This window comes from Caretta caretta, chromosome 10 (assembly GCF_965140235.1).
Source record: "Caretta caretta isolate rCarCar2 chromosome 10, rCarCar1.hap1, whole genome shotgun sequence".
In the NCBI taxonomy this organism is placed as follows: domain Eukaryota; kingdom Metazoa; phylum Chordata; order Testudines; family Cheloniidae; genus Caretta; species Caretta caretta.
This window is the reverse complement of record NC_134215.1, coordinates 47,921,738-47,934,522: the sequence shown is the minus strand read 5'-3', so window position 1 is coordinate 47,934,522 and position 12,785 is coordinate 47,921,738. Positions and strand designations below refer to the sequence as shown.

The window sequence follows — 12,785 nt, the reverse complement described above, 5'->3', positions numbered from 1 at the left end:
CAGAGCCAGGTGACAGCTGTCCCAGGTAATTAACACCCTCCCCTAATCTGCAGGTAACCGGGGCCCAATCATACCCGGTGCCCACGCCCTGAACCAGGGAAATAGGAGGGCCAATGGGAATCAGCTCCACCTGTTGGTCAGTACATCAGCTGCAGTTTGGGAAATTCCTGCCCTGTTTCGTTCAATGGAAGGCTAAGGGTGGGCTACACCACAAAGGGACCCAGGCCCCTCAATCCCCAATTTAGGTCTGTAAATCCTGGGTTTGGCTCCACTGTGATCCTCAAATCACACAGCGGCAAAGAATCCTGAGGCACCTTATAGACTAACAGAGGTATTGGAGCATAAGCTTTCATGGGTGAATACCCACTTCATCGGATGCTACCCCTTTGATACAAACCATACAGTGAACTCTGTAGGTGCCCAAATTCACTCAGCAGCACCAAAGTTTTTACAGTATAAAGTTCCCTGGTGCCCGTGTCTCAGCCTCTGGGCACGTGCCCAGCTGCCTCCCTCTGGGAGTCTGGGCACCTGTCTCCCACCTAAGCCCAGAGCCATCCATGAGCCAGGGGAAGTTAGGCATTTTGTTGCCTACGTTGTATGCGGAGCCCAATTCACTAGCTGTGCTGCTTGCCCATGTTGACCCCATTCACAATTGTACTGCAGCAGGACGTGGTGTCCTCCTCAGATGTTTTAGCCCAGCGGTTAGAGCATTCACCTGGAATATGGGAGACCCAGGTTTCATTCCCCCTCTCTGCTGAGGGGAGAGAAAGGACGTGAACAGGGGTCTCTCATCTCTCAGAAGAATGCTTGAACCACTGAGCTAGGGGACATTCTGATGTTGGGCTTCCTCCTACTTTCCCATTCAAGCTGTTCTGTTGTGGATAAATGATGAAAGAGGGACCAGTCTCCAGTGCTTCCACCTCCCACTGGACTACAGCCGCATTCCTGGTCACATGCTCTCTCAGTCTGGCCCACCAAGTGTTCCACTGTGGATAAGTGTGAAAGTAAAATCTGTTCAAGGGGAAATTTGTGTCCTCTCTAATATCCGCATAACTCGTCAGATGAGTTCCAGAACTGGTGTTCTCCTTCCAGGGTTGGGGTGGAGTTTGCTGGGTTGAATTGTTTTCCCCAACGTGTACCCACATCTGCCCCCATATCTCCCCTCCCCAGAATGGTTTGTTTCTCAAAGCCAAGAGAGGGCCTGTCCTGGGGGGAGGATCCATGTGAAACTGAGATTCCTGGGATAGGGACTGTGACACTTCTCAGGGCAGCCAGGGCTGTGCAGCAACCTAGTTGCCACCAGCCTCCTGTATGAAGGAGCCTTGCCTGTGCCAGCTGGGTGTTAGCTCCCCAATGCAACCAGCCCATCAGCGCCTCAAGCATTCTTCTCTGGGATAGCCCAGCCCTGTGTTTTGCCTGGCAGGTTGACAATCAATGCGCCCCAGGCTTCAAGTCCCTTCAAAGTGGGATCCAGCCCTGATCACTGGAGATCCACAGAAATCCCAGACCTTCTGTTGCTAAAGGACAGGGCGTCCCCCTTTACCAGTTTGGCGTTAGCTCACCGCTCTTGTATCACACACAACGCTTCAGCCGAATTCTAGAGCAAAAGGAGATTTATTTAAGACAGAATAGTCACATAAAAATGGTGTGAGAGCTGGAAACAAACGGCTAGCTGTGAAACAAAATCATAACTCGCGTTCTGGAGCCTACGCTTAACTAACAAGTTATCCTCCAGTCTCGAAAAGTGTCTCTCACCGAAGTTCTCTCCAGCATTTTCAGCTAAGCCTGGCTGAGACTCCTTTTTCATGACACCAACTCGCTGTCAGTTTACTTCCTAGGCACCTGAGGTCGGGGTGTCTTTTTGCTCCTCAAATACACCAGAATGCACCTTTGATGTTTACCTCTAGCTAGGGTTCCCCCTCCAATGTTGACTTCATCCTGTTAGTTTCTTTCTGAAGTCTCTGCCAGCTCCTCATTAGCTGGCTGGAGGAGTTTGTCTCAAGATGCACTACCTTTGAGAGGCCTGCTTCATCTACAAGGCCTACAGATTGTAATTTTCAGTGCTCCTTGCATACTTCCCATACCTACATCTCACAAAGGTTATGATGACCTGTGTGACCCGGGGCTTCATTCGAGACCTTACATGACATTCTTTTGGTGAACCCAGGGGGTCTCTGTGCCCCGGTGTCTCCCAGTACCCTCTGTCAGTTGTTAGAGAGCTTATTCCTTCACTCTCCCACTTCCCTGGTTCTTCTCGCATGAACAGAGAGCAACAATACCCGAAGTCCGAAGGTGCAAACAATTCGATGTTTATTGGGGTGAACTTCCAGCAAGCTAAATACAAGTTCCTTTTTCCTTATTTTCGAATCCCAACTTACTTCCTGTTTGCCCCTAATTTATATAGTAATATTCTTAGCTATACCTTAACCAATCATTCTACTAAAATTTAACTAACCAATCCTGACATGGATTAGCTAACCAATTATATCCCACCACCTTAATTAGTTTACACCCAGCAAAATTAATTATACAGCAGACAGAAGCAATCACAGAACCAGACAGAGACCATGCCAATAAACAATAGCAAAGTGGGAACTATAATGACAAAACAATACAGAAGTGAGGATTTCACAACTACATCTGTAAAGACATAAGAGTTTCCCAGCTGTGTCTATTGATAAGTGAGTTCTTACCAGACAGAAAACTATCAACCTCAATTTCCTTTTACAGCTTCTAGGCACTTCCCTTTCTCTGGAGGTGATAGGCACTATAAGGACAGGATTAAATTCCTAACAGCCCAATAGCACCTTATTTCAATGTGACTAGTTTGGAATGTGAGGATGTGACCATTCACTTCCCAGCTTATGGCTGCCTCTGTCGCTTAGCCAAAGGCCTTAGCCTAAGAACAGGGCCTCAGACTGTCACAGTAAGAGAAGGCCCTTACACTGGCAGACAGTGATTTTGATTCTTTCTTTTATACCTCTAACTAGCCAAGTGATAGGAATACACCTAAATTCTTAGAGTATAGGCCTTTACAGACAGGCCTGAATATCTATATCCTAACATCAGTTGGCATCATGAGGTTCTTGGGGCAGAGGTACCCCTGTGGGAATCTAGTGGCCTGCACCAGGGGCAAGCTCCAAAAGCTAGTCCATATGAAGTTATTCAACTTTATCTCTGGTTTGATGGAGCAACGAATGGGACTGCTGCGAGCCCTGCATGGAATGACAGTGTGCCCAGAGGGAGACAGACACTTGTTCTCAACAACATACCTGTGGGGAGCCCATGGGATGGCATGCAACTGGTCCATTCTACTGACAGCTCTTAATACGTATTTGTTCCTGCAGCACTAATAACTGATTAAGGCTTCATTGCCCTATACTAGGGCAAGGCAGCTCTCATGCTCCGGCATCTTAGAAATAAGCTAACTGAGAGGTTACATCATGTTCCCCCTGGGTAAGCTAGAAATAAAACCCAGGTCTCTCCAGATGACCCCAGTCACAGCCGTGCATGAATGAATGAATGCATGGAGTGAATGTGGTCGGTTACCTTCCCTGTGCTAAGCACGAGACCACAGTCTCCTCCCACAGCTGGGTCGAGAACCCAGGAATCCTGATTCTCTGCCAAGCAGCTGTGAAGCTCACTGACAGAAAGGTTAGGTCAAGGGGCAGAGGACTGTGTCCAAACCAGGTGAGTCCTAGGGGTGTAATTTTGACTCCACATGATGGAATTGCTCTTTTCCCAGTTTAGTGAAGGTTGTAGCAAAATTTCTATTTAAAAATCAGATTTTGCATCCCCTCTTCAAGGCACCCGAGAAAGCCAGAAAACTGGCAGGTCAGGGCCTGACAGCTCTACCAGCTGCAGTACCTCCAGGCATTGAATCCACGCCCCTCATGCAGCACCAACTCCTCTTAGTTTGGGAGCTGGCCACTAATTTTGGCTTAGCAGCACTGAACCTTAGAGTCTCCTCTGTGAAATGAGGACAGGAATGATTCCTGCTGTTTGTCTAGATACAGCCAACAATATTTGGGAGGGAGAGAAACAAGCTGAGTGCAGAGAAAGGAGGGGGATTTGAAGGATGTCAGGGTCTTGGAGCTTCCCAACTAGAGGACCCATATTTTAGAGGAAGGGCTGGAGTTGTGTCAGAGGCAGGGGGAAATGTAGCTACGGCTTGAGGGCTGGATCTCAGCTAGTCAGAGGGGACAAGAACAGAGGGACTTTGGGAATATGGGCTGAAAAGCATTGAGAGAAATGGTCTGATGGTTGAGACACCAGCATGGCATGCAAGAGACCAAGGTTAAATTCCACATTGTGCCAAAGCCTTCCTGGGCAACCTCACTTAATAACCCTGTCTTTTCCCCCCTTGTATGAAAGGTGGTCAGCATTCCCCTACCTCCCAGGGCATTGGGGGAGTCATTGGACACTGTAGATGAGGTGCTCTGACCTTAGACAGTCCCTGTCAGGACCTTACTCGCTCAGAGTCCCTTCCACTTGCAGGTGCACAGCAAGCCTCCAAGGGCCACTGCTCAGAGAGCTGCATGTGTTGGAGGAAAGAGGCTGCTCCTGCCCCACTGCAGCATCACAGGGGAGAGGGTGAATAACCACTCTGGCAGAGAGCTTGCTCTGGGAAGCTTGTTCTGCCCCACACAGCTAAAGGGCAGATGTTGAAGAAGTGACATCCTGTCCTATAGCAGGGTTGGCTGTGTTGTCTCTACCACTGTAGAGAACTAGATAGAGCCCTTTACACTTGGGTTTGAGTAGAGGCTGCATGATCATTGTTGTACAGGCCTCACTACACTGCAGGTAAGTTTTTTTTAAGACACTTTCTGCCTAGGCCTGGTGGCAAGAGAACAGGGCTAGCCTGCAGAACTAACTAGCCTGAGCCTAAAGAGTTCACCCCAGCCATGATTTCAGTCCATGGTGAGAACAATTTGTCTAAAGTGCCCCGATCCTTCTCTCTAAGGTGAGTAGTTACCCTAGAGCAGCAGTTCTTAAACTGCAGGTTAGGATCCTAAAGTGGGTCACCACCCCATTTTAATGGGTTTGCCAAGGCTGTGGTAGACTGGCTCAAACTAAAGTTGCCGACTGAGCCCCAGTGCCCAGGGCCAAAGCACAAGGGCTTCAGCCCTGTTTGGCAGGTCAGTCTTTTGCCCTAGGCAGTGGGGCTCAGGTTACAGCCCCTGCTCCCCAGGGTAAGCCCTGGGGGTTTGACCCCCTGGACCAGGGCAGTAGTTGGAGAACGGGGATTGCAGTGCAATGAAGTTTAAGACCCCTGCCCTAGAGCATCACCTAAAGCCAGTCATGGAGTCAGTAGGAACTCCCTCATGGCATCTGTTTCACTCAGAGGGCCCAGTGGCTGGGGGATTTGTGTTCTCTCTACTGAGAGAGCCCTGTAATGGTTACAGGTGCCAGATGGACAGTTCAGATGGAGGGAAATCCCCCTGCCATTTGCCCCTGGGAACCTGAAGGCAGCAATCTCTGCTTTCTTCACCCTCACATGATCTCTCCCCATGCAGCCCCGTGGGTGTGTCCATAATGTGGTTGGTGCATCAACCACACCATTGCCTTCCCCACAGAAGGGAAGGCATCTCCCTTACCCATTAATACGTCACAGACCAGAATCAAGTCATTGGGGTTTATTTACATTGGACAGAAGGTAAAAGGCATGTGACTTCTCAGACACTGGAATGGCTGCATCTTCTGTATACGAGTATCCCCAGAGTAATAAAGGCCAGTGCCATGGCAGCTGCCACTGAGATCAGACCAGCTGTAGAAGAGAATCCTACAAGAGGAAGAACACAGGGTTTAAACTGCAGCTAGTTGCTTCTCCAGCAACCTCTCCTCTCCAAAAATCTACCAGGGACTCGCTGGGTACATGAGTGAAGGCCACAGTTAATAAAATGGGGGATTTTTTATTTGAGCTGTATTGTAGGGCTGTGTTTTTTGAAGTGTTTTATAGCCATACATATTGGAGTTTGTCTACTAGAAGTGGCTGGAGCAGGAGATCAGCACCTCTTTATAAATCCCACTGGATAATCAGTTGTGTGACCTGATACCTGCAACCTGTGTCCCAGCAGATAAGCCCAGGCTACAGTGGCTGACAGTCCTATGTGACTGGCTCTGGTTGGACCCTCTCAACAAGGAGCCCTTCTCGAGTCTTGTTGACTCATTATTAACACTCCCTCCTTGGACTAAGGGATTCTTACAACTGACTTTGTAAGACTCATTTCTTCCATCTTTTAGAGCATCTTTTCCCAGCAAACCTAATGTAGATTAGTAGTGACAATAGAGGCACCATGAGACTTGTTCATTAGAACTAGTTACCCTCTGATGCTGCCTTCTCTGCTTCCATTTGAGCAACTGAGAGATCCCTTGATCCTTGATCAGTATCCAAGATGATCATGGGTCCTACCACAACATCAGCCTCAGCTTCCCTCACCAAGGGCTCACCTGTATCGGGAGAGAAGCACTACTAGAAAACCAATCCATCCCATTTTGGGTGGAAGATCCCCCAGGAACAGTCTGTTGGAGTTAGCCAGACATCTTCCCAGGTGAAGTGGGCACAGAACCTACCATGCCTGGAGGCCACATCTCTCTGGAAGCGCCTCCCTGACCATCTGTCCAGAGGGCTGCCTCTCCCAGACTGTCCTCCAAGGACTGCGCAGTTCCCAGTCTCACAGCACCTGCAGATGTCTCGGATGCCTTCCACTGGAGACCAGCTGGAACAGAACAGGAACAGTCATCTACAGTGAAGAGTTCTGTTCTAGGCTGCCTGTCACTCCCCTGATGGGGTTCTAGGCTACTCACATGTTGCCTGCTTTGTTGAAGGAACAAGCCTTGTTCAAAGGATCTGGGGCTTGCTCAGCTGCAGTGACTTTCAGATGACAGGTGATGTAGATCTGGAAGGGAAGTGGGAAGAGGGGTTAGGACCATCCCAGGGGACCCTAACAGCTGCTTAGCCTGGGGAAATCAACTTGGAGCAGAAATGTGGGCACTCACTAAGTTCCTGGCATCTCCTGCAAACCTGAACACATCCACCATGAACTGCAGCGTGTCCTGCCTGGGCCTGGGGGATAGGAAGGCCGAGGTGGTGTCATCTGATCTCCCATCCACCAGGCACCTACACACAAGAATCAAGGGTCAGTAAGAGTCCCTGATCACTCTTGTTTTAGTCTAGAAAGGGCTCCCAGCTCTTACCCATTGAAGTCAATGACAGCATAGCGGGGAGAGGAGTCCCTGTCTGGGCTCAGGGTGGCCACACAGCTGTCCACAAAGAGCCTCAGAGCCACATGGTTCCCAGTGTGGACATCAGCTTGGATATGCATGACCTCCCCCAGCTGGAATCCATTGGAGGGTCTCTCAGCACTCCAGTCATCTGCAAGGCAAGTTCACAGTGAGCAGGACAGACAGGGCAGGGCTCAGTTCCCCTGAAGGCTCCCCACACCTACCATTCATCAGGTGCAGGGAGAAATCCAGCCTCTCCTCAGCAGACAGGGTGGAGCTGAAGGGAACCCATGTTGGCTTGATGGCTTTACTGCTCACATTGTCCTTCCTGGGAGGAGGAGCAAACCTCAGTCACTGAGCCAGATTCCAGAAGGAGGGACTGAAGGGGAGGGAGGGAGGAAGGGGATCTGAGCATCTCAGACTCTCACCTGGGGTAGTGACACTCAATGGGAATCACAGCTGGATTGGTTCTCAGGATCACTGGGTTGCTGGCAGGGGTGGGGTTATAGTTCAGGCTTGTGCTGTAAACCAGGGAGTCTGGGGTCATCTGGGAAGGAGCAGACATGAAAGGGTTAACACTAGTACACAGAGCATTTGTAAAGTCATTCAGATGAGCCCAAGAACAAGCCTCAGTCAGATGGAAAACTTGAGCTCAAGTTTTCCAACCAGTGCCCAGTCAACTGGCAACTGCCTTTGGAAGGCCTGGACACTAGAAGCAGGGGATTTCAGAGCTCAGTCTGCTAGAGCAGCCATCGGAGGACAAGCACCACAGTTGTACCATTTTACACAACTCTGCTCACTGGTTTCCTCTGTGCAGGTTGTGAAGGAATCTCAGACAGTAAAACCCCCAGGGTTAACCTATTAAACACCAATCAGTTTATTCAGTTGCAGACTCCTGTCTGTGGAGTCTCCAGACAGTCTTTGGACAGGTGTGTCTAGAAGTAAAATCTGTCTGAGCCACCAGAGCACCCTCTTCAGATTCCACTTGTGAGCCTGCTCCAGGAGCTGAGCAAGGCAGAATTCTTTGCCTGGTGCATGAGATTGGAAGCTAAGAAGAAGCACCCAGGAAAAACCAGGGAGCTTATCAATAAGATGCACAAAAATCCCACCCACTGTTCTCTCCTGCTGCCCCATTTTTACCCCATCAGACAAGACGGGTAGTGATGCTAAGGATCAGTAGGGGCTCCTGGCTTGCATAAATCCTTACCTGCAAGGTGCTGCCACATTCATGGAGCCCAGCTGCAAAGATCACGGTGTTCTCTGCAGCATTAAGGGATGTGTACCTGCAGGCAGCTGGGCCAAGGCTCAGGTCAGCAGCTTTGATCAGTCTCCCCGTCCCAAACAGATCTCTGTGCACAGTGATCACCATCTGAGCCTCCTCACACTGCACCGTGACAGGCTGCAGCAGGGACACAGCCCTGAGCTGGGAAGCATCAACCCGAGCCCAGGGGGAGGGCTGGGCAAGAGAAGGCACATGGGCTTGTCGTTGAGGGGGGTCAGCTCTGGGGGTGGGTCTCCAGATGGCTGAGTCACTCCTAGAAAAATCCCAGGGATTGTAACAGGTCACCCTACTGACCACCCAGCACAGAAGAGCAAAGCCCAGGCTGTTTCTGTGACTCATCCTGCCTGCTTGCAGCAACCCCAGTATGGAGGGAAACTGCTGCTCTGGGGCTTTATACTGTGAGCCAGAGCCAGGTGACAGCTGTCCCAGGTAATTAACACCCTCCCCTAATCTGCAGGTAACCGGGGCCCAATCATACCCGGTGCCCACGCCCTGAACCAGGGAAATAGGAGGGCCAATGGGAATCAGCTCCACCTGTTGGTCAGTACATCAGCTGCAGTTTGGGAAATTCCTGCCCTGTTTCGTTCAATGGAAGGCTAAGGGTGGGCTACACCACAAAGGGACCCAGGCCCCTCAATCCCCAATTTAGGTCTGTAAATCCTGGGTTTGGCTCCACTGTGATCCTCAAATCACACAGCGGCAAAGAATCCTGAGGCACCTTATAGACTAACAGAGGTATTGGAGCATAAGCTTTCATGGGTGAATACCCACTTCATCGGATGCTACCCCTTTGATACAAACCATACAGTGAACTCTGTAGGTGCCCAAATTCACTCAGCAGCACCAAAGTTTTTACAGTATAAAGTTCCCTGGTGCCCGTGTCTCAGCCTCTGGGCACGTGCCCAGCTGCCTCCCTCTGGGAGTCTGGGCACCTGTCTCCCACCTAAGCCCAGAGCCATCCATGAGCCAGGGGAAGTTAGGCATTTTGTTGCCTACGTTGTATGCGGAGCCCAATTCACTAGCTGTGCTGCTTGCCCATGTTGACCCCATTCACAATTGTACTGCAGCAGGACGTGGTGTCCTCCTCAGATGTTTTAGCCCAGCGGTTAGAGCATTCACCTGGAATATGGGAGACCCAGGTTTCATTCCCCCTCTCTGCTGAGGGGAGAGAAAGGACGTGAACAGGGGTCTCTCATCTCTCAGAAGAATGCTTGAACCACTGAGCTAGGGGACATTCTGATGTTGGGCTTCCTCCTACTTTCCCATTCAAGCTGTTCTGTTGTGGATAAATGATGAAAGAGGGACCAGTCTCCAGTGCTTCCACCTCCCACTGGACTACAGCCGCATTCCTGGTCACATGCTCTCTCAGTCTGGCCCACCAAGTGTTCCACTGTGGATAAGTGTGAAAGTAAAATCTGTTCAAGGGGAAATTTGTGTCCTCTCTAATATCCGCATAACTCGTCAGATGAGTTCCAGAACTGGTGTTCTCCTTCCAGGGTTGGGGTGGAGTTTGCTGGGTTGAATTGTTTTCCCCAACGTGTACCCACATCTGCCCCCATATCTCCCCTCCCCAGAATGGTTTGTTTCTCAAAGCCAAGAGAGGGCCTGTCCTGGGGGGAGGATCCATGTGAAACTGAGATTCCTGGGATAGGGACTGTGACACTTCTCAGGGCAGCCAGGGCTGTGCAGCAACCTAGTTGCCACCAGCCTCCTGTATGAAGGAGCCTTGCCTGTGCCAGCTGGGTGTTAGCTCCCCAATGCAACCAGCCCATCAGCGCCTCAAGCATTCTTCTCTGGGATAGCCCAGCCCTGTGTTTTGCCTGGCAGGTTGACAATCAATGCGCCCCAGGCTTCAAGTCCCTTCAAAGTGGGATCCAGCCCTGATCACTGGAGATCCACAGAAATCCCAGACCTTCTGTTGCTAAAGGACAGGGCGTCCCCCTTTACCAGTTTGGCGTTAGCTCACCGCTCTTGTATCACACACAACGCTTCAGCCGAATTCTAGAGCAAAAGGAGATTTATTTAAGACAGAATAGTCACATAAAAATGGTGTGAGAGCTGGAAACAAACGGCTAGCTGTGAAACAAAATCATAACTCGCGTTCTGGAGCCTACGCTTAACTAACAAGTTATCCTCCAGTCTCGAAAAGTGTCTCTCACCGAAGTTCTCTCCAGCATTTTCAGCTAAGCCTGGCTGAGACTCCTTTTTCATGACACCAACTCGCTGTCAGTTTACTTCCTAGGCACCTGAGGTCGGGGTGTCTTTTTGCTCCTCAAATACACCAGAATGCACCTTTGATGTTTACCTCTAGCTAGGGTTCCCCCTCCAATGTTGACTTCATCCTGTTAGTTTCTTTCTGAAGTCTCTGCCAGCTCCTCATTAGCTGGCTGGAGGAGTTTGTCTCAAGATGCACTACCTTTGAGAGGCCTGCTTCATCTACAAGGCCTACAGATTGTAATTTTCAGTGCTCCTTGCATACTTCCCATACCTACATCTCACAAAGGTTATGATGACCTGTGTGACCCGGGGCTTCATTCGAGACCTTACATGACATTCTTTTGGTGAACCCAGGGGGTCTCTGTGCCCCGGTGTCTCCCAGTACCCTCTGTCAGTTGTTAGAGAGCTTATTCCTTCACTCTCCCACTTCCCTGGTTCTTCTCGCATGAACAGAGAGCAACAATACCCGAAGTCCGAAGGTGCAAACAATTCGATGTTTATTGGGGTGAACTTCCAGCAAGCTAAATACAAGTTCCTTTTTCCTTATTTTCGAATCCCAACTTACTTCCTGTTTGCCCCTAATTTATATAGTAATATTCTTAGCTATACCTTAACCAATCATTCTACTAAAATTTAACTAACCAATCCTGACATGGATTAGCTAACCAATTATATCCCACCACCTTAATTAGTTTACACCCAGCAAAATTAATTATACAGCAGACAGAAGCAATCACAGAACCAGACAGAGACCATGCCAATAAACAATAGCAAAGTGGGAACTATAATGACAAAACAATACAGAAGTGAGGATTTCACAACTACATCTGTAAAGACATAAGAGTTTCCCAGCTGTGTCTATTGATAAGTGAGTTCTTACCAGACAGAAAACTATCAACCTCAATTTCCTTTTACAGCTTCTAGGCACTTCCCTTTCTCTGGAGGTGATAGGCACTATAAGGACAGGATTAAATTCCTAACAGCCCAATAGCACCTTATTTCAATGTGACTAGTTTGGAATGTGAGGATGTGACCATTCACTTCCCAGCTTATGGCTGCCTCTGTCGCTTAGCCAAAGGCCTTAGCCTAAGAACAGGGCCTCAGACTGTCACAGTAAGAGAAGGCCCTTACACTGGCAGACAGTGATTTTGATTCTTTCTTTTATACCTCTAACTAGCCAAGTGATAGGAATACACCTAAATTCTTAGAGTATAGGCCTTTACAGACAGGCCTGAATATCTATATCCTAACATCAGTTGGCATCATGAGGTTCTTGGGGCAGAGGTACCCCTGTGGGAATCTAGTGGCCTGCACCAGGGGCAAGCTCCAAAAGCTAGTCCATATGAAGTTATTCAACTTTATCTCTGGTTTGATGGAGCAACGAATGGGACTGCTGCGAGCCCTGCATGGAATGACAGTGTGCCCAGAGGGAGACAGACACTTGTTCTCAACACCATACCTGTGGGGAGCCCATGGGATGGCATGCAACTGGTCCATTCTACTGACAGCTCTTAATACGTATTTGTTCCTGCAGCACTAATAACTGATTAAGGCTTCATTGCCCTATACTAGGGCAAGGCAGCTCTCATGCTCCGGCATCTTAGAAATAAGCTAACTGAGAGGTTACATCATGTTCCCCCTGGGTAAGCTAGAAATAAAACCCAGGTCTCTCCAGATGACCCCAGTCACAGCCGTGCATGAATGAATGAATGCATGGAGTGAATGTGGTCGGTTACCTTCCCTGTGCTAAGCACGAGACCACAGTCTCCTCCCACAGCTGGGTCGAGAACCCAGGAATCCTGATTCTCTGCCAAGCAGCTGTGAAGCTCACTGACAGAAAGGTTAGGTCAAGGGGCAGAGGACTGTGTCCAAACCAGGTGAGTCCTAGGGGTGTAATTTTGACTCCACATGATGGAATTGCTCTTTTCCCAGTTTAGTGAAGGTTGTAGCAAAATTTCTATTTAAAAATCAGATTTTGCATCCCCTCTTCAAGGCACCCGAGAAAGCCAGAAAACTGGCAGGTCAGGGCCTGACAGCTCTACCAGCTGCAGTACCTCCAGGC

At 49.5% G+C, this 12,785-nt stretch overlaps 1 protein-coding gene across 1 annotated transcript; it reads right to left on the bottom strand.

Moving 5' to 3' along the window:
* Window positions 1-5,621: 5,621 nt before the first annotated feature.
* LOC142073485 (zona pellucida sperm-binding protein 3-like) lies at window positions 5,622-8,845 on the bottom strand. The gene is made up of 9 exons (XM_075133329.1): window positions 8,432-8,845; window positions 7,653-7,771; window positions 7,449-7,552; window positions 7,198-7,375; window positions 7,000-7,120; window positions 6,808-6,899; window positions 6,574-6,719; window positions 6,325-6,450; window positions 5,622-5,782 (listed from the first exon to the last, which is right to left on the bottom strand). Exons 1-9 carry the CDS (start codon window positions 8,843-8,845, stop codon window positions 5,676-5,678), a joined length of 1,407 nt encoding a protein of 468 aa, XP_074989430.1. The 3' UTR covers window positions 5,622-5,675.
* Window positions 8,846-12,785: the final 3,940 nt, after the last annotated feature.